This window comes from Embiotoca jacksoni, unplaced genomic scaffold, assembly GCF_022577435.1.
Source record: "Embiotoca jacksoni isolate LCO1_2020_lvr unplaced genomic scaffold, fEmbJac1.0.p SCAF_42, whole genome shotgun sequence".
In the NCBI taxonomy this organism is placed as follows: Eukaryota; Metazoa; Chordata; class Actinopteri; family Embiotocidae; genus Embiotoca; species Embiotoca jacksoni.
Window position 1 is genome coordinate 2,801,513 of NW_027185395.1, and position 27,680 is coordinate 2,829,192.

The 27,680-nt window shown below is 40.2% G+C and overlaps 2 protein-coding genes across 2 annotated transcripts in view; both read right to left on the reverse strand.

Moving 5' to 3' along the window:
• Positions 1–7,203: 7,203 nt before the first annotated feature.
• Positions 7,204–11,546, reverse strand: nr5a1b (nuclear receptor subfamily 5, group A, member 1b). The gene is made up of 6 exons (XM_069168960.1): positions 11,445–11,546; positions 11,226–11,367; positions 10,026–10,588; positions 8,367–8,486; positions 8,095–8,242; positions 7,204–7,457 (listed from the first exon to the last, which is right to left on the reverse strand). The coding sequence occupies exons 1-6, from the start codon at positions 11,544–11,546 to the stop codon at positions 7,204–7,206; spliced, it is 1,329 nt and encodes a 442-aa protein (XP_069025061.1).
• A 14,859-nt stretch (positions 11,547–26,405) lies between these two features.
• Positions 26,406–27,680, reverse strand: part of LOC138210113 (LIM/homeobox protein LMX-1.2-like) — a 29,821-nt gene continuing 28,546 nt past the window's right edge. The window contains exon 8 of the mRNA XM_069169067.1: positions 26,406–27,611. Coding sequence (XP_069025168.1) covers positions 27,454–27,611 — 158 coding nt within the window. The 3' untranslated portion in view covers positions 26,406–27,453. The remainder of the gene's footprint in view (positions 27,612–27,680) is intronic.

Genomic DNA, 27,680 nt, shown 5'->3' on the forward strand with positions numbered 1-27,680 from the left:
GGATTGCACCACCTCCAGCTTCTTTAATGAAGTTTTTGCCGCTGATCCAAATACCACACACCCATAATCCAGAACTGATCTCATCAGAGCGATATAAATATGTTTTAATTGCAGACCTGCTGGCTCCCCATTCTGACCTTGTTAGACACCTCATTACATTTAAAATATTTTTACATTTCATAACTATCCTCTGAATATGATCATTCCATGTTAATTTATCATCGAACCACACACCTAGGAACCTAAAAACTTTCACTTGTTCAATCTTCTTTGCGTACATCTTAATCTGAGGATCCACTCCTCTCTTTTTAGTAAACAAAATAGTTTTAGTTTTTCCCACAAAAAACTTGAATCCCCATGAATATATTTAGTCTTTATGCATGAGTTCATCATTTTAAAGAAAGCTTTAAAATTCATACAAACTAAACTTGGATATTTATAAACACATACAGACACGTGCTGCTTCCTGAACAGACCTCTGACCTCTTTAGTTTTTTTTATTTTGTATTATTAAGTTAATTAATTAATTAATTTTCTGTTGATTCTCCTGACTTGTATTTTCAAAATGTAATAGCGCAGTTCATACTTTCATCATGTATCATGCAAGAAATGTTGTATGGCCCCAATGGAAAATTTTATATTAACAAAGTTAAAAACAAAACCTACCACAACAGACCCCGGATGTTCCGGACACACAACGCTGAGGTAACGTTTATTATTGTTATTATTATTATTATATTATTATTGTTTTATTTATTCTCCGGGTTTTAAATCCTTCTACAGTCAGCAGGGTTTCCAGTCAGGTTGATGTTAGCAGCTGTGCAGACTGCAGGCCTCGTGGGGGCGCTATTCTCATACACAGTCAATGTTCTCAGTGCGTGTCTGAATGATTAAATATAAACAGTTACTTTGTGGAACAGCTGCCGACGTGTGGCACTTTATCAAAACTATAAACAAAAGGGTCATAAGTAAAATAGTAAACGGTTATGTGTTGGACTTGTGATTTGTTTTAGTGTATTTTTCTCAAGATTTTGTTTGTTTGTATAGTTTCATCTGGCTGCAGAGAGACAGAGTGCATTTACACAGAGGAACTTTTATATTCTGTCATAAATTATGATTATTATATGTAGAAGGGCTGGTAGCATGGCTCCACCATCCTTTTGAACACGATTTATATCCATCTGATTTGATTGGATACTGTTGTTAATGGTGTTTTTGTTTGTTTGTGTTTATTGTTTATATATTTTATGTTGGATTTTATTTTCACGTTCAATAATCTGATAAACTAACTGATAAAAGTGGTTATGGGAACTTAAAAGCTTGTAACTGCTGCACAGAATAATGATGGGAAACGTTAGTTTTATGTTTATTTATGTTTTATATGTTTATTTATGTCTGTCTGTTTTGTTATTTTTAATACAAGAAAACTTGAACCATAGAGAGATTTTAAAACACAAAATTATAATTCTGTCACATCTTCTGTGTCAGGAAGAAGCCACATGAAACAGGGTGAACAGGACCAAGATGGAAGGAAAAGATATCCTGCAGAGACAAAAACCTATGAACAAAACAGCTATCATGAGTCCACTAACTTAAGACAAGTGTAATATGAAATTGGAATTCTTTCTTTAATGCTTTTGGTAAAAGAGCTGACCGAGTTTAAAATACAACGCTCACACAGAAGCCAGCAGATGTCGACATGACCTGTCGGACAGAGAGGAGATGAAGCAGCTGGAGTGTTTCCATCTGGCTGATTCATCAGTGTCCTCAAGTGTCACTTGCTCTTTTAAAAAAAGGGTTGATGTTCTTTAACTGCTAAAATATCTAAAGATGTTCTTCAACATGTTCGTTTAAAAGTGTATTTGTTTACCGCTGATGATGAGTTGGTGGGTCTGATGTTCACAGATTCTCTGTAACACGTAACATCTGGAAAGATGGACCGTAGAGGTGATACTTTCGAAAAGCATTGTAAGCTGATGTTACAGAAATGTTGGTATGTAATGTTTATTTTTGCTGTGTAGTTCTGTTTGGCGTTCAAGACCTGCTGCCACATGGGCGGTAAACAGCAGGATGTAGTGAGTATAGTGAGATATGGAGATCTATTGTCTGTGGTTTGGTTTATTTTCTTTTGTTTTGTGCCAACAGAAGATCTGTCACTACAGTCATCGAAGCACTAGCTTTTTAACTGAGCGCTGATAACGAGCTGGATGGTCCCTCTCCTCTTTAACCTGGAGGATGCAGCGTCCATGATTTCCAAAAAGAATCTCAGATTGTGATCCATCAGACCTCAGGACAGTTTTCCACTTCACCTCAGTCCATCTTCAATGATCTCGGTCCAGAGAAGGCGGCGGTGTTTCTGATCATGTTTCTATCTGGTTTCTTCTTTGGAGAGTTTTAACCTGCATTTGTAGATGCAGCGATGAACTGTGTTCACAGACGATGGTCTTCAGAAGTGTTCCTGAGCCCATGCAGTGATTTCCACTCCAGAATAGTGTGTTTTTAATGCAGACAGACGATGGTCTGAGGGCTGAAGATCACCACCATCCAATATTGGTTTCCAGCTTTGTCCCTTGTGTTCAGAGATTTCTCCAGATTCTCTGAATCTTTTAATGATCTTATGAACCGTAGACAATGAAATCCACTAATTCTTTGTAGTTTTACGTTGAGGAACATTATTCTTTGATTGTTGCACTATTTTCTCACAGTCTTTCACAGAGTTGAACCTCTCCCCATATTCACTGCTCAGAGACTCTGCCTCTCTGAAATCATCTTTTTATACCCAATCATGGTACTGATCTGTTGCCATGGTAACCTGATTAGTTGTCAGATGTTCCACCAGGTGTTTAAAAAAAAAACAATTTACACAACTTTTAGATTCTTTTGTTGACCTTCTCCCAACTTTTTTTTTTTTTTACATGTTGCTGCCGTCAAATTAAACATTTTAATATATTTGACATAAAACAATAAAATATTTCAGTTTCCACATTCCACCTATGTTGTCTTTGGTCTATTTTCAATTAAATATGAGTTTACATGATTTATAAATCATCACATTCTGTGTTTATTTACATTTTACACAGTGCCACTACTTTTTTGGAAACACGGTTGTAAACATTAATTTACTTCAATGAAGTGTGAAAGTATTTTTCCACTGATTTTACAGTGGACAGACGTACAGTCATCTGTACCTGTAGACAGTCACCTGTGCCTGTCGACAGTTGTACCTGTAGACAGTCACCTGTGCCTGTAGATGGTCACCTGTGCCTGTAGATGGTCACCTGTACCTGTAGACAGGTAGACAGGTCTACAGGTACAATTTACACAACTTTTGTCTACAGTCACCTGTACTTGTAGATGGTCACCTGTACCTGTAGACAGTCACCTGTATCTGTGGAAAGTCACCTGTACCTGTAAACAGTCAGTTGTACCTGTAGACAGTTGTACCTGTAGACGGTCACCTGTGCCTCCAGATGGCCACCTGTGCCTCTAGACGGCCACCTGTGCCTATAGATGGTCACCTGTACCTGTAGACGATCACCTGTACCTGTGGAAAGTCACTTGTACCTGTAAACAGTCAGTTGTACCTGTAGACAGTTGTACCTGTAGACAGTTGTACCTGTAGACAGTCACCTGTACCTGTAGACAGTCAGTTGTACCTGTAGACGGTCACCTGTACCTGTAGATGGTCACCTGTACCTGTAGACAGCTTGGTCCCATTAGGTCACATTGTGTCTTTAATCGAGTGCCATGTTTTGTCCTTGAACAGGACCGATGCCAACTGGATGCCAGCTGGATGTGAAGGTCGAGGAGTAAACGGCTCCAGTGAGGTGGAAGAGATCAGATAGTGCACCTCCACACAGCAGGATGAGTCCATTATGTTGATGAAGCTCTTATTAAAGCAGAGCGGGTCCAACAGGTGGCTGCAGGTATAATCAGAGGATCACAGGTTTAATAAGCTCTGACTTTAACCGGAGTGTCTGCTGCCTTCATGTTCCAGGACTTTATCCAAACAAGCTTAATGGGTCTCATCATGGATGTCTTGTGATTATTTTCCAAACACTGAACTTCTAACTGAGCGGATTATTAGTGATCGGCATCTTTAACCTTTTCCTTCCTGCAGGACTCTGTGATACAGTTTCCTCTTTTACTTCCCCTTATGAAGCTTTATGAATGTTAAAATTAATATATTCCTCAGTGTCTGACAAATCTTTATTAAATCTGAGAGAAACACTCAAACACAAGCTTTTTATGGATCCTTTAATTCTTGAATGTGAAGTTTACTTCTCAGACTGTGAGTCTATCATGTTCTATGAATCCTGAAAACAACAGTTCACACTCATTTATTCATCTTTATTCTTTATTCTCTGCAGCAAAGAATCATGACTAAAGACTAATAAAGAATAATGAATAAAGACTGACAAAGTATAATGAATAAAGACTAAAAAAGAATATGACTAATGAAGAATAGTAAATAAAGAATAACAAATAAAGAATAATAAAGAATAATAAATAAAGACCAATAAAGACTAATGAATAAAGACTAATGAAGAATAAAGAATAAAGAATAATAAAGAATAAAGACTAATAAAGAATAATTAATAAAGACTAATAAAGAATAATTAATAAAGACTAATGTCTGGTTATTGCAGTGCAAGACAACCAACAGTTATTTACACTTCAATGATTAACATTGGTTTATTTTAAAAGACAATAAAGATGTCACAGGAACTGAATAACTGATGGAAATAAAATGGACAGTTTTATTGTTTATAACCAAACTAATGACTGAATTTAAAAAACAGACTCTGTTTAACTGATGTCATTTCATCTCTCTTCTTCACTTCTTTACTTCTTTGTGTTTTAAAGCATGTTATTTTCTATGTATCAGAATTTCACATTATTTTATTTTGTTTCAGCTCAGTTTTGGTTTAAATTTTTCTCAGATGATTTGCAACCATTATGACGAAAGTGTCAGATTAAAAAAAAAAAAAAATAGGCCTCATCCCCCAACTTAAAACCCAACTATATAATATTTTCATATTTGGGATTTGTTCATATGTAAGAACAGAATCTACAGACACTGAAAGCACATGTGTGGCCGACGTTTTATACACAACAATCAGTGTTTGTGTTATCTTTAATAATGAAATTGTATAATGTGGGTTTTTAATTACAAAGATGTTTTTTCATATATTGTAATTTTTTCATATTTATTATTATTTTCTTGCAAATCATTATGGTTTTGAATAAAACCACACTGACCACAGAGTTCCTTTCCATGTTAATAATCATTAATTAATACATTAATTAGTCTTTAACAAAGTGATTATTAATATCTTACAAGTAAAGAGGGAAACACACATTTAAAAAAGAAACAGGATTTCCATAGTATCTTTATTTCTTTTCATTTGTAGTGATTTCTTTAAGAGATCAGACGTGGGTCCGTTGAACTGGAGCTGGAGGTTCTACTGCAGGACGGACGGGCTGAAATGTCAATTAATCAACCAAACTTTATTTATACAACTTTTTCAACTTTTCCTACATTTTGGTGCAGTTCAAAGTGCTTCACAGATGATTAACAGGCCAATAACAAGACAGACAATCGTAGACCAGAAAAATAAAATAAATGTAAGAACAATTTCAAAACCAGATTGAAAACAAATTAAAAGGAAAAAGACAATTTACAAAACACTTTGAGACCAACTCACGCAAGACAATAGAGATACAGGAAATATAGAAGACAGATTAAATGCTCAAAGGACAGGGGGAGAGGGAAAACAGAAAGAGATAAGAACTAGAAAGGAGAATAGAAATGAGGACAATAAAATGCATTAAAATGATAAAAGTTAAACGGAAGGTACACAGCAAATTCACATCTTTGAAATCAACTCTTTTTGCTTTGTGTGAGATCATCAAATTCACTCCCAAGCAGAGTAAAAGGAACTCTTTACTAAGAGTTGATTTTTTTTTTACACATTTCAGGAGTTGAACTTAACTCTTTGAGAGTTAAAACTCTTTAACTTGTTTGAATGTGAACTGTGTATTAACAACTTCATATAACTAAGTTCAAACTCCCATGTTTTAATGTGACTGTAATTGGTTTATATATTTCATTCCTACCTTGTACACTTGTGGTTTTGACTGATAGCCTCAATTTATTTATCATTATGTCTTCATTGAAATATTAATAAACAGCATGTTTTAACAAAACTAAATCTAATTTCTGCCCATCACTTAGATTTAATTGGGATGCTTTATTCTCAAAAGTTACGAAGAATGACTAAGGCATGCTGGGAAATGCCAATACCGCAACAAACCTGTGCAGTAAACACCGGGAGTGTTGAATCATGCTCCTCAACACTCAGCGAATGAACACCAGAATATTACTCCACCAGAGAGTAACACTGAACACAAGCTGGAGTCTAACTTAGAAAATAAACTACAAAAATCCTCCTCTTTGTTTAACTCCACGATATTTCACTCCAGAAATTTGCTGTGTAGGATAAACATGAGACAGGATAGGTAAGAGCAATAAAAGTATGTAAAAGTAAATAAAATGATGATGAAGGTTTGAAAGTGTGAAGGAAAAAAATAAAGAAAAGAAAATATATAAAACAAATCTTCCAAAATGTAAATATAATAAAATAAAAATTTGTTTAAAAGCCATTCTAATTCAAAGTAAGACTAAAGAGGTGGGTTTTCAATTTATGTTTAAAAAGTTCTCAGATCCTCTGTTCAACGTGGAGCATAAAGTTTGAGTCCTGCATGGAGGAAGGACTAAAAGACTCACAGTGGTTCATACTGTGTTAGCTGGGGTGAAATATTAGATGTTACAAGACCATGAAGGGCTTTAAAAACAAGCAGGAGAATTTTAAAATGAAGATGGAAGCTGACGGCCAACTAGTGTAAAGACTTTAAATGTGGTGATTTGGTGACAAACACAAACAACGAGCCAAAGACCACGCCGAGGCTTCTTGCCTACTGCCTTGCGTCTTCCTCTCATCCGTGATTGTCGACTCTTCCTTGTACCTTTCTTTAAGATAAAACTATTAATGAATGAGGCTCAATGGTGTTTTAGTGGAAACACGTCACATGTTCACATTTATGAGATTATTTATGGTGTACAGTAATGCTGAAATCCAGTCAGTATCAGGAATGATCCCGTGATTTGTAGTGAATGCATCCATCATGTTTAATGAGTGTTCACGTGCGGCTGCGCTTGGCGTGCAGCATCTCCATCAGAAGGTTGTTGCAGGGCGCCTCCACGCTCAGGTGTGTGCAGTGCAGGTAGTCCTCGGCGAGGCTGCTGAGCGAGCGCAACTCGGAAACACTCAGCAGCAGGTGAGCGATGCGGCTCAGGTACTGAGGACAGGTGGAGGCCGTGTACTCCAGCAGCGCTGCTTCAACCTGATCCTGAATGCTCCCGACGAACGCACGGTCTTCAAGCTCCTTCACGTCTGGTCAGAAGGCGAGAGGACGAAACCACCGGTGAACAACACAGAAGGCTATCTGAACTACTGTTTTACCTTTTCACCTACAATTACCTCCAACAAGAAAGTTACATTTTGTTCGTCGTTTGTTCATCAGGATCACAGAAAAGTAACGGCCTGATATTACTGAAACTTGGTGGAGTGACGCAGTATCGGCCAACGAAACATACATTCAGTTTTGGAGCAGTTTTGGAGCAACACAGTTTCACGGCAAAGCGTGAAATAGACATGCCAACCCAATACAGCAAAGCGTAAAATAGACACGCCGGGCCAATACGTCAAAGCATAAAATAGACACGCCGATCCACTGCAGCAAAGCGTGAAATAGACACGCCGGTCCACTATAGCAAGGCGTGAAACAGACACGCCGGTCCACCACGGCAAAACGTAAAATAGACACGCCAGTCCACTGCAGCAAAGCGTGAAATAGACAAACCCCGTCTAGTTTAACGTTTTCCTGTAGTGGACAGAGATGAAACCTACTGCATTCATATAGCCAAAACATTTTACTTTTAGGGAAACCAAGAAGATTGGGGTTGGGAATCAAAAAACTACTCAAGAACAACGTTGTCACCTTCCTGGATCTGAACCTCGAAACACTAACCTGGGTTGAAGAGGACGAGGAACTTGATGCAGGCAAACTCTCTGCAGTCCACCTTCAGGTTGTGGAGCTGTTCAACCAGCTGCTGTCCTCTCTGAGCCAGGCCGGCCAGAATCGGATCGGCACCACAGACCATGTGGGACAGCTCCACCTGGATTAAAGAAACACATTATACTAATCAGTCTTACTCCAAACAATCTGGGTGCTGTCATATGTGGATGAATCTATGCACATCGAATATAAGGTGCACCTGAAGGCAGCACAGGACGACTCACCTGCTGCCCAGTGGCCATGAGCAGACGGCCCGGTTTACCGTACAGAACCTGTCTGGAGATGAAGTCCAGCAGCAACAGTTCACTCCAGCAGTGGTAGAGCAGCTTCATCTGGTCACTGACCTGACAGCATGAAGATATTTAATATAAATACGCATGATATCTGACTCATGTCTCTTCTGCATATACTGATGCTGACTCAGGTGACATCACACACTGATCGGACTTCACACGGCTCCCTCTGGGGACACTGAACTCTTTATTTCTGCCTGGATCAGACCCGAATCAGAATTTATGGGTCTTCAACAGGCGATCATTTTCAGTTGTTGCATCCTGTTGGTGTCGACCTTCAGTTTGAACTCACTGCAGCAGCCTTTGAGAAACTCTGCTGCACTGCTGAGACCTCATTTACAAAGAAAAGACTTCGACATCATCACACTGAGCTGCTGGCACTGGTCTCTGATTGGTCCACTCTTCAGAGGTCTCTGATTGGCCCACTCTTCAGTGGGTGAGCAGACAGAACCAGGCCCAGCCGGGTCCACGATTGTCCCTCAGAGGGAGAACCACAGGAGGGGGAGAAAGAGGCGTTAACTATTATTTGATAAAAACGCACCTTTTAATTTCATTTAATTGCACACGTGGTAAAATAAAGTCTGAGATCGGCTGTTGCGTCATGATGCGCTCCAACTGACTGATTCACATCCAGTTCAAGAGACAAGAATCAGCTTCATGTTTATATCATGAACTCAATTAGAAGTTTGTTTTCATTATTAATGTAAGTGGATTAAAGACGTAGAACATCTATTAAACCTGCCTGTGATGTTGGACAGCAGGTTAGTCTGGACTTGGACCTGGTCGGAGCTGACGGAGGTGCAGACACATGTTCAGCTCATCTCTAACGACACACCCCCTGCTGTGCTACCACTGCACCCAGATCTGTGCTGGGAATGAAAGCAGGTCCACGAAGTATGACTTGTACACCACGTTAAAACACAAACAACATTTCTCTCCTCCTGCAGGAAGGTCAGACATCGAGCTACAACCTCATTTTTATCAACATGAGTCTCCTCGGAGGTGAACAAAAGACGAGTGGAAGGACTGACTTAAAGGGTCAAACAGAAAAAAAAAAGATGACGCAAAAATATTCAGAAACTTCAGTATTGTTCAGTGTAGTGTTTCCAGAACCACCTCACAACTTCTTCTGGTTTTTATCCCAATACAAATTATTCAAAATTATACTATAGCACTTTTTTTCGAACTATGAGTTGTAGTTTAACCAAGAGGGGATGCTTCAAATGTAAACTGATTTCGGTGAGTAAAACTTAATTATTCAATATTTTTCCCAATAAAATGCCTCGAATTTAACAAAGTTTTGTAGTAAAAGCAACAGATGATGACTGATTTATTTATTTAATTCCAGACAACAAGACGGTTAGGAATGAGAGAGTGAGAGGATGTCAGTTATGTGTTTGTATATTTCAGTGATCGATCTAATTTATTCATGTCATATCTGACCTGTGACCTTTTTGTTTACAAACAGTAGTGTCATTTTGATTTATACATTTAATACCAACATGGTCTCACAGGAGGACATGATGAACATACATACAGTGTAAGACTACAGCAGGGTGTGTAGTACCAGAACCAGAACCAGAACCTGACCTTGAGCTGCTTGAAGAAAACAGAGGTGCGCGCCCACTCCACGATGGAGAGCAGCACCTGGTCGGCTATCGCACACATCAGGCCGAAAGTGTCGGGCTGCCGGTGTTTGGTCTGGTCCTCCTGCTGGAGACGAGCTGAGATCTTCTCCTGCAGCTGCAGCTCGTCCTGATCACAGCGCAGAAACTCCATCACCAGCTGAGGCATGCTGGGAGCCGGGTCTGAGGACGGCACTGCGTCCGAGTCGTCCGGGTCAAAGGTCGCTGCAGCAGAGCCCGATGAACCCGCACAGATGTTACTGTACTCTGACTTGATGGTCCAGACTGAGGAGGAGGTGCCGTGGTACTGGAGGGAGGACAGAGCTGGAGGCTGGTCCGAGGATGGCAAGGAGCTGTGAGGGAGGTGCGCGGCTGGCTGGAGGCCTGCAGGGAAGCTGAAGTCTCTCTGAAGAGGAGCGCGTCCATCAGCCTGTGTGAAAGCGCGTCTCTGCTGCTTCAGGGCTCGGTCCTGTTTGTACATTGGACCAAACTTGTTTCTGCCGCCGCGCATCCGATCGGCTCGAACAGCTGACGAGAAAAATAATTGAGAGTGAAAGGTTTTATTTACACACAAAAAAAGACAATTGCAATAAGAACAAATAAAACTGAAAGGAACATTATAAGAACAACAGGCTGGAGGGGATATAAAAATATATAAAGTATATTTATACAAAAATCTTTAATCCCATGCAGGCTGATAGAGTTTTAATTTCTTTTTGCTTCAGAGAGGTTTGAGTAGAGTCATTATACTGATTGAACACTCACTTGTAAATATACATTTATGGATAAATAATTTGGCTGTTAGATGATTTATCATGAGTGTTTTTCTGCTCATTCCAAACAAAACATTCATCCTCCAAAATAAAACAAATCTTTCATCTATATTTTCAGTAATGAATGTTCACAGGTTTTTCTAGAAATTCTTCCTAAACGGGCCAAATAAATTAAATGAAAACCAAAATTTAATCTAAATAGACGAGCCTTGAACAACATATTGAAACATGATTCTTCTGTTGGTTAAAGTCTTTATCTGCTTTGTATTTTATTTGTTTTTTCTACTTTGTTGTGATTTATTTCTCATCCCTATGTCTTCGTTCTGAACTGTATAAAATGGAAAGAATTTTTTCCTCCCGTTGTCCTCTGACTCTGGTGGATCTCCTCTTACCTTCCAGCCGCATCCCGACATGAAGACACTTCTGGAACCTGCAGAACGGACATCGTTTCCTCAGAGCTTTATCCATCCTGCACTCCTGGTTCTCCACACACGTGTACTTCTTCTTGTTCTGAACTGTTCTTTTAAAAAATCCCTGGAAGAGGAAGAAGATGAGTTCATGTCTCTGGATGTAACTTTAACTTTCTCTTACTGATTCAGAAAATAAAACACCTTGCAGCTTTCACAGGTGAGCAGACCGTAGTGGTACCCGGAGACTTTATCACCACAGACTGGACACGACTCGTCCAAACCAACATCCTGTTTGCTCTCCATCAGACTCTTCTCCTCTTCTCCTGAAAGAAAAAACATGATGCAGATATAAATGATTAAAATACAGAAATAATGTTGTTTAAATGACCTCAGAATAATAAAGGAACAAATACACTAAACTGGATACTAAACATCTTTCAATCATAAAACTATATTTCAGTATCATACCAACAGATTCACTGACTGTCCTACAGCTGAGTGTGCAGTCAGATCCGAGCAGGTATAAATGCTGAGTCGTCTTCCAGCTCCCACCTGTGTGTGTGTGTGTGTGTGTGTGTGTGTGTGTGTGTGTGTGTGTGTGTGTGTGTGTGTGTGTGTGTGTGTGTGTGTGTGTGTGTGTAGGAGGGCTTCTCTCCTCGTGCTGATCCTGCAGCTGTCACAGAGCTGAGGCTCCGTCCAGTCAGCCGGTCTAACCAATCAAACTGTGCATGTGTGTGTGTGTGTGTGCGTGTGTGTGTGTGTGTGTGTGTGTGTGTGTGTGTGTGTGTGTGTGTGTGTGTGTGAAACTGCTCACGTGTTATCACTTGTCCCAACAGCTTCCCTCTCAAACTCCGGTTCACCTGTTATTATTATTATTATTTGGACAGTATGACATCATTTATTAAAATCATGATGAATCTATAGTTAACAGAAGCAAAGACATGTGGTGCATTATGCAACATATTTGAAATTCTTTCTATTTATTTGTATTGTATCAATAAACAACTTGAATGAAATGGAGCGAGCTGATTGTGTGAATGATGTTTAGACACATTAACATTCAGCAGTGAATCTGCAGGTGTCTCTGTGCTGCTTCCGCCTCCATTAGTTCCTCTTCTGGTTCAGAGTCACGTTCAATCATACATGTCTTCTACAGGAGGACAAGGCTCAAATTGCAGTGACCTATATGTGCTTACTGGGTAACTGATGGCAGAGCAAAAATATTTAAAATATACAGAATTTGGGCCAATCTGCTGAAACTCCTTCAGCTAGACTGAAGACAGACCAGCAACCAACAGTAACACCACTGAGCGGTGGATCTGACTGATCTGATTGGAAACCTGACGATACTACGTCCCGCCCACCGATAGCTGTAACCTGACTGCACCACAGGCCTGTCAATCAAACAGACACGCCCCCAAAACAGGTCTTTTTGAATCTTCTTTTCTAATGAATGAGGGATTATTTTCAGATGGACCTCCAGAAAACTAATAAGAAGGAGTGACTTTAGCTAACAACATCGAGAGAACTGATGGACACATTTTATTCACTTTGGATTTGATGAGAGAAGTTGAATGGGAGTCTATGGAGCCGGAGGCTTTTTGGAGCCGACCTCTAGTGGCACTCGCTGGTATTGCAGCTGAAGACACTTCTGGATCAGAACCATTTTACAGACCTGGAAGCTATGAACACTTTTATAAACAGTCTGTGACTGTGACTCACATTTTAATATACAACGTGCACTTTGACAAGTTTCTCTTTCCACCCATACCTGAATAATAATAACAGAGGTTTCCTGAATATTTGGTCACATTATGTAAAGAGTGGCTCAACTTCCCCACAGTTTTATTTCCTATTTAAAAGTGAAATTGTAAATTTTTTGGTAGTAAGATCTACATCTTCTTTACACATGAAAGAATATTTTTGGTGTAATCTCAGGTACAGTAAGGACACCCTTATAAACCTGTAGTCCACTATTTTTTTTTTTTTTTTTTTTTTAAAACAGTAGATGGAGCTGTTGTATCAAATAAAAGAAGTCCACCTGCAGTTTAATTTTGAGTCGTTGTAAAGTAGTGAATTTGATATCCACTCCAGTAATTTCAATACTCATAGCCCCTCTCATCACAGACCAGCTTCTTTTGTGTTTCAGGTTTAACATTTCAAAGAATTTTTTTCTTTATGTGATAAATGACAATAGATAGAAAGGAAACATGGGACAGAGGGAGACATCAACACAGGCTTCCCATCACAACCAAACTGGGTCTGACCGAAGGCCTGAGACACGCTGACTGACTGGTGTGTTAGTGGTGTGTTAGTGATGTGTTAGTGGTGTGTTAGTTGTGTGTTAGTGATGTGTTAGTGATGTGTTAGTGATGTGTTAGTTGTGTGTTAGTGATGTGTTAGTGATGTGTTAGTGGTGTGTTAGTGATGTGTTAGTGATGTGTTAGTTGTGTCTTAGTGATGTGTTAGTTGTGTGTTAGTGATGTGTTAGTGGTGTGTTAGTGATGTGTTAGTTGTGTGTTAGTGATGTGTTAGTGATGTGTTAGTGATGTGTTAGTGATGTGTTAGTGATATGTTAGTTGTGTGTTAGTGATGTGTTAGTGGTGTGTTCGTGGTGTGTTAGTGATGTGTTAGTTGTGTGTTAGTGATGTGTTAGTGATGTGTTAGTTGTGTGTTAGTGATGTGTTAGTGATGTGTTAGTGATGTGTTAGTGATGTGTTAGTGGTGTGTTAGTGATGTGTTAGTGATGTGTTAGTGATGTGTTAGTTGTGTGTTAGTGATGTGTTAGTGATGTGTTAGTTGTGTGTTAGTGATGTGTTAGTGGTGTGTTAGTGGTGTTAGTGATGTGTTAGTGATGTGTTAGTTGTGTGTTAGTGATGTGTTAGTGGTGTGTTAGTGGTGTTAGTGATGTGTTAGTGATGTGTTAGTTGTGTGTTAGTGATGTGTTAGTGATGTGTTAGTTGTGTGTTAGTGATGTGTTAGTGATGTGTTAGTGGTGTGTTAGTGGTGTGTTAGTGGTGTGTTAGTGATGTGTTAGTGATGTGTTAGTGGTGTGTTAGTTGTGTGTGACTGGTGTGTTAGTTGTGTGTGACTGGAGTGTTAGTGATGTGTTAGTTGTGTGTTAGTGATGTGTTAGTTGTGTGTTAGTGATGTGTTAGTGGTGTGTTAGTTGTGTGTGACTGGTGTGTTAGTTGTGTGTTAGTGATGTGTTAGTTGTGTGTGACTGGTGTGTTAGTTGTGTGTGACTGGTGTGTTAGTGGTGTGTTAGTTGTGTTAGTGATGTGTTAGTTGTGTGTTATTGATGTGTTAGTTGTGTGTGACTGGAGTGTTAGTGATGTGTTAGTTGTGTGTGACTGGTGTGCTAGTGATGTGTAATGCGATGATGTGCGATGGTCTTCCACCAATGCTTTGGGCGATCCGCTCGAGAAGTGTTTAAGCGTCCCAACTGCAAGCTGGAAAGATCGTCATGAACTGTCTGGATCAGGAACTTTACGCAAAGATCCTGCGTCTCCTGATTTTTCAGCTGAGGTCTTTATGAAATGTTTGAAAGTCACACTGTAAAGACGCTCTGTGAGGTTGGCACTGTAGCCTGATGTGGCACTGTGAGGAAGGTTGTGGGTCTGAACCTGTCTGTCTCTCTGTGATGGCCCTCAATGGACTGGCCACCTGTCTAGGTGATTACCTGCCTTACAGGCTCCCGCCCAGTGACCCTGTTCATGATATAATATATCAATGATATCAATATACAATATATAGATAATGGATGAAAGACAAACTGGACCAAGTCTGAGGTGTGATTCTGCATCTCTGGTCCAAGCAGGCACCATCATAGTTTTTGTTGCTTTTCCGTCTCTATCAGCTAAATTAGTACAATTAACTTTATTAAATAATTAATTAAAAATGTAATCTCAATCCTAAAAAAAAAGAACAACAGATTTTTACCAAAACTTGTGACCCCTTCGTTCCTCCTCCATCTGAAACAAACTGTCTCTTGTTTGTTGTTTTGTTTGCTGTTTTGTTTGGCTGTGGGTCCTCATGTCCTCATGCCAAAGTGTCCTTGGGGAAGACACTGAATACCCGACAGCAGGCGAGCGCCTTGCACGGCAGCCGTGCCACCGTTGGTGTATGAATGTGTGTGTGAGTGGGAAACAAGCGCTGTGAGACTGACGAGCTAAAAAAAGTTCTTTGGTTCTTTGGTTCTTTGGTTCAACCTGAAGTCCGGCTTCTTTCCCTGTTTGTAAAATAAATTGTACCCAGTCTGTTCTTTGTGTTGTGCTCCTTCACGTGTAGATAAGACTGTAAACTCTCTGGTAAGAAATGTACAACCTGTGTTGATACCTGAGGTTCCTGCAGAGGTCACCGTACGCTCTTCTTGAACTCACCGTTGAGGTGAGGAGGTATTAAAAAGCCTTTTAATGAAACCTTTATGTGACCTGTCCTTCCCGAAGCCCTCAGAGGTGGATGAATAACAAAAGTATTTTTCTCTTGAAGCATCTGTGTCTGCTCTTACCGGAGAGTTGAATCTAAGGGTGGTCACGTGATTCTGAGGCAGTAGATCGGCTCCATGTATTGATCGGTCTGTTATTAGTTGGGGGATAAAGGCATCGATCCAGAGAGTAGGAGGGGAGGGAAGGGGGGGATCTCTAATAAAGACGAGCTTGGAGGTGGGGTCGATGAGGAGAAGCTTGGAGAACTGATGCAGATCACGCCAACATACAGGTGAGTACGAGCAGAGTAAACTTAGATTCACTTCAGAGCGGACACACCTTCCTCTTTTTGCTCTTATTGATTTGTGCATTTAAATTTCTTACTTCACTAAAACAATAAAGGGATTAAGAAGTTTCTGTCACAGTTGTCACATCTTCAGATCTTCGGATGTGTTTTGTTCGTCAATAAAGTCACGTTTAATGCTATAAACATTATACTTATATGTCCTGAACAATCACAGATTATCAAACCTACAATGAATTAATTGGACACCAAATAATCTGCCTGAAAGGCTACAGAAACATAAAACACTGGTAAAAGTTGAATTCAATCATGGTTCATATTTTCTCCTCTAAATACCACTTAGGTTCTTCTCAAACTTCAGTGCGTAAATCTGAAGTTAGATACACAGAGAGAGAAGAAGCCGATCCTCCTTCCTGAAGCACTCATCTCCCAGAAAAACTCAGCTTCTTATTAAAGCATTAAAGGCATGTTAGCAGAGGTTTGCACACTGAGCTCGCTCCAGGCCACCATTTTACCTTTGAAATGAAAATATTAGAGAATAGAATGAAGGAAACACCTTTACAGTGATTTAGAAAAATGTATGCATATTCAATACACAGATACACGCCTCAGTCCATCTTCAATGATCTCAGGTCCAGAGAAGGCAGCGGTGTTTCTGATCATGTTTCGATCTGGTTTCTTCTTTGGAGAGTTTTAACCTGCATTTGTGGACGCAGCGATGAACTATGTTCACAGACGATGGTTTTCACAAGTGTTCCTGAGCCCATGCAGTGATTTCCACTCCAGAATAGTGTGTATTTTTAATGCAGTGCTGCCTGAGGGCCGAAGATCACCACCATCCAATATTGGTTTCCAGCCTTGTCCCTTGTGTTCAGAGATTTCTCCAGATTCTCTGAATCTTTTAATGATATTATGAACCGCAGATGATGAAATCCAATAATTCTTTGTAGTTTTACGTTGAGGAACATTATTATTAGATTGTTGCATTATTTTCTCACAGTCTTTCACAGAGTGGTGAACCTCTCCCCATCTTCACTGCTGAGACACTCTGCCTCTCTGAAATCCTCTTTTTATACCCAATCATGGTACTGATCTGTTGCCATGGTAGCTTGATTAGTTGGAAGAAGCTCATTTAAGGTGGACTTAGGTGAAGTGGAAAACTGTCCTGTGGTCTGATGAATCACAATCTGAGATTCTTTTTGGAAATCATGGACGCTGCATCCTCCAGGTTAAAGAGGAGAGGGACCATCCAGCATGACCCTGAACTGTTGAGCTGCTAAAATCCTATATCACACAAGAATGGGACAACATTTCACTTTCAAAACTCCAGCAACTGGTCTCCTCAGTTCCCTAACGTTTACAAAGTGTTATAAAAAGTATAAGTGATGCAACGCAGTGGTAAACATTCCCCTCTACCAATTCTTTTGAAATATGTTGCTGGCATCAAATCCCAAATCATATTTTTATAAAATCATAAAATTTCTCAGTTTCATCACTATATTCCTTCTTTGGTCTATTTTTTTTAATTTTTTTTATTAAATATGTGTTTATGTGATTTGCAAATCATTGCATTCTGTTGTCATTAACATTTTTCACAGCATCCCAACTTTTTTGGAAACGATGTTGCATAATATATTATACATATATATATATATATATAATATATCTGATATTCATGCCCCTTCTACGTGTGTAAACTTTAGACTGCATCTGTATGTTTACTAAGATCACAAACTGCCCTGCTGTTTTCTACATAACTCCAGGGACTGTGCAGGGGCTTGAAGCAACAAGCTGGAATTCCTCCTGTCTTTGTGCAGGGATTGCACACACATCCCAGGATCTGGTGAGTAAGACAGGAATATGGATGAAAAAATGTGGTCATTCTAAACAGGTTGAAATACTTTATTGTTTAATGAAAAGATGATGGGTTTGGGTTGTCTGTTTTGTATTCGTGTCATATGTGTGAGAATTTTTAGGCCTAAATTAAATTGCTGAGTATTCTTTGGCCCGGGCCACGTTTGGAAAACGTGGGCCTTTGCTTTGAATCTAGTCATAAATGTGGCTTAACGACGGTGGTTACTGGCTATCAGTAAATCACCGTCGTTATTACATTAGTACCAAAGCCTTCTGGTTGTAACAACACACTTGCTTATATTTCATGTTAAAAGAGAGGAGCGTTCACCTTTGTGTTGCCAATGCCAGTAAAGGAAGCTTGGATCCACTTCCTGCAGGAACCTTCAGCAGCCTGGATACCTCAGCTCCTGCCAGAAGTGCCCTGAGCTCCTGGATCAAGCAAAGCTACCCCTCATCCCAGCAGATGCTCTGACCGCCTGTGAACTCCATCCAGATGCTCAGGGCTCTTGGCTTTCCGATCAGGATCCACACTTGAAGGACCAAAAGTTCAAACATCTACTGTTGCCTCATCTTCTTTCTATCGTCACTATTCCAGCTTTTATGAACCTCTCGGAAGCTTGATTGTGGTTTTAACGCCATGAAAGTTTGATGCGTCAAAACAACCAGAAGGCGTTTGTGAGTTGGACAGTTCTCATCTGAGTAAATCTTTGGTGCTGCTATCCTTCCCATCTGAAAGTTGGACTTTATTGAGACGTATGAGATGAGCACATGAGGTGGTTGAGCTGGATCACTCGGGTGAGCCTGCATGGATGACTGAGCATTGTGGACATTCAGAGGAGGTGACAGATCTTTCTCTTGACCTGAGTCAAAAAAGCACATCAGGTTCTACAAAGTAAATTCTAGACTTTGTTGCTGAAAATCGGAACCGCTCTGCAGAATTAAAAATCAGAGATCCTGGTTTTAAAAGTAAGTGACCACAACTTCACCAACGTTTCTTTATGCAGCAGCTCCTATTTTCTTTGTTCCATTTTCCATTTTGTGTTTTCCTCAGCTACTGGTTGCTGCCCTGATAAACTCCATGTCTGTCTCCATACAAATCACTTCAGGACGCCTACTAAACATTTCTCGAGGTTGAAAGTCCACATTTTTTGAGGAAGACATATCCTCACTGCTGTAAGTAGAAAAGCAGAATGCAAGGATTTGGGATCATGCAAACTCATTATTAATTGAAAATAGACCAAAGACAACATATCAAATGTTGAAACTGAGAAATTTGATTGTTTTATAAAAATATCTGCTCATTATAAATTTGATGGCAGCAACACGTTTCAAAAATGTTGTGACAAGATCAACAAAAGACTGGAAAACTTCTGAAACGCCCCAAAAAAACATCTGACAACTAATCAGGTTGCCATGGCAACAGATCAGTACGATGATTGGGTATTAAAATATGATTTCAGAGAGGCAGAGTCTCTCAGCAGTGAAGATGGGGAGAGGTTCACCACTCTGTGAAAGACTGTGTGAGAAAATAGTGCAACAATCTAAGAATAATGTTCCTCAATGTGAAACTACAAAGAATTAGTGGATTTCATCATCTACGGTTCATAATATCATTAAAAGATTCAGAGAATCTGGAGAAATCTCTGAACACAAGGGACAAGGATGGAAAACAATATTGGATGGTGGTGATCTTCGGCCCTCAGGCAGCACTGCATTAAAAACACACTATTCTGGAGCATCATGACATGAAAAATACAACAAAGGAGACGCTGAACTGTTGAGCAGCTGACATCCTATATCAGGCAAGAATGAGATCACATTTCACTTTCAAAACTCCAGCAGTCTCCTCAGTAGATATGTCTATGTTTATTTATAGCAGAAACTGCAGTTATCTCTGTTCTCTAATTACATTAAATGCACTCTAATAACGTATTTCAGCGTTAGTTTGAGTGCCAAATGTGTCTCTGGTTGCGAAGGAAAACATGAAAAACATAATTTTGACTCAAAGTTTGCAGTAAACCAGCAGTCTGCGTGTCAGCGCCAGCTGGTGACAAACATCTTTCAGGCTCACCTGAAGCAGCGGGTCACAGAGGGACAAGCCTCTCATACACAATCCTGGCTCTGTGGTGAGCTGCTAATTTAGCTGCAGACAGGTGTCAGCCATCTTTAATGTTTATGAGCGAACTCTCTTTCCTCTGTGCTGCTGATGTCATCAGGAGCCTGCTGTTATTAATGAATGATGTCAGGCTGCCAGAGCTTAGGTTTCACTGCAAGTTCAGGCCCAAAATGATTCCATAGATCCAGATGATGTGAGCAGACGGAGAGAAGGAGCTCTTTATAAAACAATAAACAAATCGGAGTCATAAGTCAGGGAAACGTCTCATATTACAGGCAGCTACAGGGCGACAGGAGCCTCACTGACAGACTGTAGAATGAAGCCTACTGATTGGCCACAAGCTTCATACTCCAATATTAGGTTCATGTAGGACAGCGGTGTTTGTTTTGGAAGTGTGTACATTACGAAACAATGTCCTTACACACAGTTCAACTACAATTTCAGTCATTAAAGATGAAGAAAAAGAGGTTTTCTTCAGAGGTGGAGGCTCACATCCAGGAAAACTGTTCTCCCATGAAAAACGGCAGTGATGTATCTGTGAGCATAACAGCCCCTGAAGTAATTATAGTAAGATGTATTATTCGTTATTGAGCTGCTACATCTATAAATAATAATAAAACCATATACACGATATTAGAAGGTAATAATAAAAACTCTGATCTGCAGGTCTTTGATGCCCTTTGATGTTATCTTGGATTTCTACACCCGATGATGATGAAGAGGATCTCATGAGTTTGCCAAGTTGTTGAAGAGGACTCATAGTACATATAGGTTTGATATCTGAGGAAGACGTCCAGACTTTCCTGAATCCCGCCACCTGCTTCGTCCCGCCACCATCCTACATTCAAACACGTCTCTTTTCACCAAAACTCACCACGAGGGACATTATTTTCTAATGTTTGACGTGTTTTAGTCGTTAAAAAACTTGAATCTTCCTTATTATTTTGTAACTTTTTCACATGCAGCATGTTGCAGGAGGAGAACACATTTCTTGTCCTAACTAACAGACAAATGGGGGTAGACGGGGATGTAGAAATGAGGCCGGACACATACTCGCTGTAAACTATAATTTCATGTGAGCATGATGGCTTCCTTGCGTATCCTGCGTCTGTTCGGAGCGTTGGTTGTGCACGTGCCAGAAATTAATGCAAAGTGTACACAACACGCAATATACAAATGAGCAGTAAGGGCAGTGTGGGGTCAGTATGAAGCCGTGAGATGGTCAAGGACCCGCAAAACAAATGGAAACTAGTCTTAGACGGTTACGTCCGTGTACCGGAGAGCGGGCGGAGCCACCTTCGTGTTTTGTCCCCCTGTCATACCTGAATCACCAAAGTCGTGACCTCCTCGATTGTCTATTGTTTATTGTAGTGCGCCCTCTGGTGGAGTCCTCCAGTAACACGCATACGTTCACCACACTAACGCCTGTCAACATGAATGTCAACGTATTTCCGGCTTTAGTTGTTCGATCGCAGGCTGTTTTATTTTGAAAACTGACCAGATGCTTTTTGTTTTCCTGTCTGACTTCCTGCCCGGCCGATCTGCTCTGTTCACCTTGTCATGATCTCTGTCCAGCTTCCGTCAAAAATAAACTTGATGCTTTTCTTTAGCTTTTCTTTAAGGATCGCCGACCTGCTTCAGGGACAGCGATGCCTCTAATGTGGTGTTTAAGGTGTGAAAACCATGAAACGTGGAGAGTGTGTAGGCGTCCGAACCTCTGGCAGTACCTCGTCTTTCTCCCCGAGGTGAGGTAGAGTTCGGCAGGAATGTAACCGAGGTCAACAGGTCACAGACGGTCCGTTTGTTTCCAGGTTGGTGGACGCCAGAGTGTCAGCCAACGACTCGGCTTCAGGGTACATCAGACAGCACACCTGTCCTCAGGGTAGAGAGCTGTGTCATGACTCAGAGCAGCTCAGTTAGATTGACTGCTCTCCTCTCTCACACCTGCGATGTCAGATCACGGTGGCGATAAGATGCAGAGAAGCAGCGTGTTGCCACGGCTCCATGCAGTGGAGCCAGAGGAGCCTCAGGGGACATCAGCTACATTTCACGGTTTATCTTCTATTTACGCAGAGCTCCAGGAATGTACGAAGGTTCTTTTAGGTCAGATCAAATCTGCAGACGTGTGAAAAGGACCAACGGCTGTCATTCATATTCATCACTCACAGCTCACCTGCTCTTCACTGCAGAAACAGGTCAAACAAATCAAGTGTAAAATCAGCCGTTGGAAGACAGGCGGCTAACATGGGTGTGTCAACGGGCATTTTATAAGCCTTTTTAAGGCGTCTCGGCTGTCGCCATCCTGTTTTTTTTTGGAGCCAGAGGTGATCATATTTGGACGAGCTGGGGAGGAGGATGTTCACATGACCTGACTGACAACCTGAGGACACTAAGCCCCGCCCACCCACAAATATACCGTGCTTTTGTAGCCTAACGACTAATTATTTTCAAATAGAACAACATCAATCAGAAGGAATAAATTTAGTGAATGACATCATATTGACTTGTGGAACAAATAGTTTGACTCCCCCAGTCCACTCCACGTTCTGGACCAAAGGACCGAAATTTGTTCCGATTAAACAAGGTGGTTTCGATCTGGATCAAACTGAACAATGGTTCGGATGCTCTGAACTTTCAGACTGATTACTGGGAGCTGAGGGAGGCTGTCGTCGTACATTTAACACTACGAGAAAAAGAAATAATGGAAGTAAAAATGAGCTGCGGTCGGACACGGGGAGAGGAAATAAAAAATAGATTTACAAGTAAAATGCTCAAACTTAGAACTTATTTTTACCAGCACTTATTTCCCCCTCAGAAAATAAGTTGTTTTAATTAATAATAATAATAATAATTATAGATATAGTAATAATAATAATAATAATAATACTATTGTGCGAATGGAATTCAAATGGAAAAGGCTACTGACCAAACTGACAAAAGGTCCGACGCACACGTTTATAAACTGTTGAGCAGAAGGAGATGGAGCCGACGAGGTGAAGACAACAGGATGGAGATTAAAAAAAAAATGACAATGTGAAACCAAAACTCAATGTTTAACATTATATTTTACATATTATACACTGTAACACAAACAGGAGGCTTGGAGTGTGAAAACGCTGGGTTTAAACTCAGTGCCGTGTGTGAGGCTCTTTATATTTAACACAAGGCTGTTAAAGGACTCTTGAGTTGATCTAATAAATGTTTTGAATACATTTCGATTACATTTGAAGGATGCTCAGGAGGAGTGCTGTGAGCAGGTTGTCCTCTGAATCACCTGGGAACCGTTTACTGATAAAACGATGTTGAGCATCAGGTTTCATGGTGCAGAAAGCCGCTGACATCTGTCTCAGTCCTTCTTCCACCTGACTGCTCTCATCACACCTCATCTCTGCGTGCTGCCGTCTGTATGAATTACTTTTTTATGATCAATTGTTTGGCAAAGAGGCGTCTGTTTGCTTTTCACCCAGCAGCTTGACGGAGCGGAACAAATGGAGTTATTCCACTCATGTTAACTCGCATCTCCTACAAAGAGGACGGGATTAGTTGTATGCTGGGTAAATATCGTTGCTGTCTGTCAGTCAGGAAACCAAGTCAAGACGTAGGTGAACTACATGTCCTGTTCAGTGACCCTGACAGCGTGTGCACATCTGAGGTGTGTGTTTGCAGCATCTGCCTGGGTTGTGCAGTTGATTCTTTCTCGTGTGGACCTGCAAGTGTGTGTGTGTGTGTGTGTGTGTGTGTGTGTGTGTGTGTGTGTGTGTGTGTGTGTGTGTGTGTGTGTGTGTGTGTGTGTGTGTGTGTGCGCGCTGTTTGTCTCAAGGGTCAGAGTGAAGAGGCCGCGGTTGAGGATTAGGATTGAGTTCAGATAAACAGATTTAGATTGAGGGAGCTCGAATCAGGTGAGACTTAAAAAATGTTGGTGTGTAACTTTGGTCCTGCTTTTGTCTTGGTTTTACAATTTCTGCAAATTTTGTCAAAATGAAATGTGAGACGTGAACAATGAGCTGCAGGAAGATGCAGCTCCAAAGACTCTGATTCAGAAAGTAGAAACATTTAAAGTGAGGCAAGAAAAGTAAAACTTGAAATATCATCAAACTGTCTTTCAGATAACTCCTCAGCCAGATAACTCCTCCTGTTAGTACCATATTATTGGCTGTTGAGTAATTCAGCATTCCATTGCTGTTGCTGGTCAAGGAGGAGATAGTTTTAACTATTTCATATCCAGAGCTTTTGGACAAAATAGCTTATCTATTTATAAAAAAAAAAAATCATATCTTTTCTATTTAAAATCTCTGTGTAATAAAAACAGTCACTCATGAATAAGAAACATATGAACTTGAGGTCCCATTTCTGTAATAGTTAAAATAAATAATTTGAAATCTTGAGTAAACAGCATCTTAAGAAACCAATTGGGTCTAGATGTTGTAATATGTTTTTCAAAATAAAGTCATGACTTAATATTCACCTTCTGGTACTTTTGGTAATTTTTCTGCACTTATTTAGCACTTTCTAACTTTTGAGGTCTCAAAGCACTTTTCAGTTTGCCTCTCATCCCCCCACAAATTCACTCACCAATGAGCTGCCACGCTTGCTGCTTACGAGACGGCTCTGGATTGCGTCCCCGAGAGGTGAGGGCACTTAAAAAAATTAAAAAGACCTAAATAAATCCTCTCTACATCCTATGGAGCTGAACTTTTTCAGCACATCCACTGAATTTAATTGTAAACAGACATTAATAGATTACATCAAGAATTGCTCAGCCAGCCCCACTCGTGTGGCTGAGTGAGATAATGTTGAAGTAGTCATAGCAATGGCGGTGGTGGCAGAGTTTTGGGGTACAACATACGGTATATGCTGGTCAGTGGTGGTTGGTTAAAGGCTGCTCCAATAGTTTCAAAATATAGTTTAAAGCTCTGCCTACAACCTCATAGAGTTGCTAGTCCCATTTTCCATGGCTTGATGGCCCGTGTTGGAATATACAGTATTTTGATGTTATATCTTACAATATCAGAGTTACATTTGATCAATTAAAATTTTGATATCACTATTAGTTGACTTTTTCTAAAAAAAAAAAAAAAAAGATGAGAAAAAGAAGACAAAACTTCACAACAAAGCATTTTTATTTGGAGTAGCAACACTTCTGGTAAGTTTGCACATTTGAAATCCATCCTTGATAACGTCCGGATGATCTAATTGAAAAAATAAATAGCAAAGTCACACTAATTTGTACAGCCATTAAAACAACACAAATACCATAAATACCAGAATCAAATCATTTGTTTTGTGGACTTTACAATGGGATCATATTGTTATTAAATAGAAATGTTTCAATATATTGTAAACGCGTATTGTGAGAAATAAATAACTTGCTGTCTGTTCTAACATAAAAAACTGGATATTACATTATATACATTTAGAAACAGATAACTGTCAGCTGGCTCACAGACTGTTGGAGTTTTACACCAGAAAAGCTTGGTGGTCAGCTATCATCACAAAAAGTAGTTTCAATGTTTTCTCAGTACCAAAATTATTTTTATTTTTTGTTTAATGCAGTGCTGATTTTTGACAAAAAAAAAAAACTAAAATATTAAGAACAGTATTGGAATAATAGTTGTCAAAACATGGAACTTAAAATTATTTTTTTTAATTAAAAGACTGAGAATATTTTTACAATATCAATGCAAGGCAGTGGAGAATCCATAAAACAACAGGAATGAATTATTGCACTATTGTGTGTTGAAACATTTTTGGCCCTAATATCCAACCAAGACGAAGGAGCTAATAAAGATCAGCTCTTCTCATGTTCACATCTCTCCACTTTCACACTGCTGGTTATAAAAAGCTAAACACTGTTCAGTGTTTTCTTGTTTTTTCTTACATGTAATTGGTTTTGACAATAGATTAGTACATTAATTAAATCAATAATTAGATTATTGTAAATAATTCAACCCAGTAGCACGGCAAAGCGTGAAATAGACACGCCAGTCCACTCCAGCAAAACGTGAGATAGCCACGCTTTGGGCTGTCTAGGCGTGAAAGTTACATGTTTAAATGTGTGAAACTTACAGACATGTAAATGTCATGTGACGTGCGTATGGCGGTATAAGGAGGAAGGAAGGGTGGCTTGGTGGCATTAGTCACAGATTGCTATGCAGGGCGACAAGTTTTGAGTCCAGCAGGTGAGGACATTTTTCTAAAGTTTTTTTGTTGTTGTTTCCAAACTCAAATCATTTGTTTTTCCTAAATCCAACCACGTTTTTATTTTTTGCTAACCCCAACTATATGCTGATTTAGTAACCTCAACTTGGTGTTTTTGCTAAAAGATTAATTTCCCTGTAAATCACATAGCTTTAAGGATGCAGTAGGTTTCATTTTCATCCACTACAGGAAAACGTGTAACTTTCACGCCTAGACAGCGCAAAGCGTGGCAATCTCATGTTTTGCTGAAGTGGACCAGTGTCTCTATCTACATTTTTCTTTGATACTGGGTTGAATAATTAGGTCTAGGTCATAGTGTTATCAAAACCTTTCCCATGTGTAGTACCCTGATGTCCCCGATTGGCTTCGGGCTCCCGTTCGAACATTTATGCACCAGAAGGCTTTATCAGCATCGATATCTGGCTCTGGATTTAATATTGACACAAAGAGCTACTCAGTAAGTAAGAATGAGTGGAAGGAGGACTAAAGCAAGGCCATAGGTGACGTTACATTGACGTGTCCCTTTGTCTTTGTTTTCCCCTTCGTCCTGCAGATGCTTTAAACAACCTCAGCGGTTAAACAAGATCTGCAAAAACAACTTCTGCCCGATGAAAACTACTACTCTGATATAAATGTTCATTTCCACTCGATATCAAACAGCGTCATGACTCAATCCAACTCCCAAGTGGAGGTTGGTGCCCCACTGACAGCATTTTCTGGTAATAGAAATAATTATTGAAAAAAAATGTACATGCCATGATTACCAGTACTGATTGAGTATGAACTGATCATTAGTAACAGGTGCTGTTGATCTGCGTACTTGTGAATGTCTGACTTTTAGCAGATTGTAATACCCTGACATTCTGGTGTTAGTATGCTGTGAGACACTGAGATATTTGCTTTATTTTCCCATTGAAAACAACTGACTTCATACTGAAACATGTAGACTGATGTTTCTGTGTCACTCTTGGATTTAGACAAAGTTTCTCACTCTTCGTACCCTCAATAAACACTTCTGCTGCGGTGTCTGTGCAGCTGCCTGTCCTACTAATGAATCCAGCTCAATCTACTCCATCAAGCAGACATGTGTGATGGCTATTTCAAGTTTTCCCATTGCTTTGGCTGGTGGAGTTCAGTCAGGTGTATTTGGTGGATCGCGTCCTGCAGTCAGATGTCCCTGCTCGCCACCTCGTGTCCTGCAGGACGACCTGGTGGTCTTCGTGTCTTGTGTCTGCACCGTTGTGTGTTCACTGTCCCTGACCTGGGAGGAGTCGTGGTGGACTGGGTTGGACCAACGGGGATGACACAGTCTCAGGAGGCAAAGTAGGAGCTCTGCATAGAGTAAAGACGGTCGATGGGGTTTCCCACCGCCGCCTGCAGGGAGCCGATATCTGAAGCGGCCATGAAGCAGTCGTTGAGACTCGTTAGAGAGGCGTCACTGTCAATGTCATGAAACATGGAGTCAGTACCTGGACAGAGTAGAGAAGATGTGGAGAACACAGAATCAGCTGGACAACAACATACACTGAGAGGATCAT

Coding starts and splice junctions, on each gene's coding strand:
- nr5a1b (XM_069168960.1), bottom strand. CDS start 11,546: ATGGAGAGCAAACAGGATGTTGGTTTGGACGAGTCGTGTCCAGTCTGT. Junction 11,368..11,444: donor TCACCTGTGAAAGCTGCAAG/GTGTTTTATTTT, acceptor TTCCTCTTCCAG/GGATTTTTTAAAAGAACAGT. Junction 8,243..8,366: donor TCATGGCCACTGGGCAGCAG/GTGAGTCGTCCT, acceptor TCTTTAATCCAG/GTGGAGCTGTCCCACATGGT.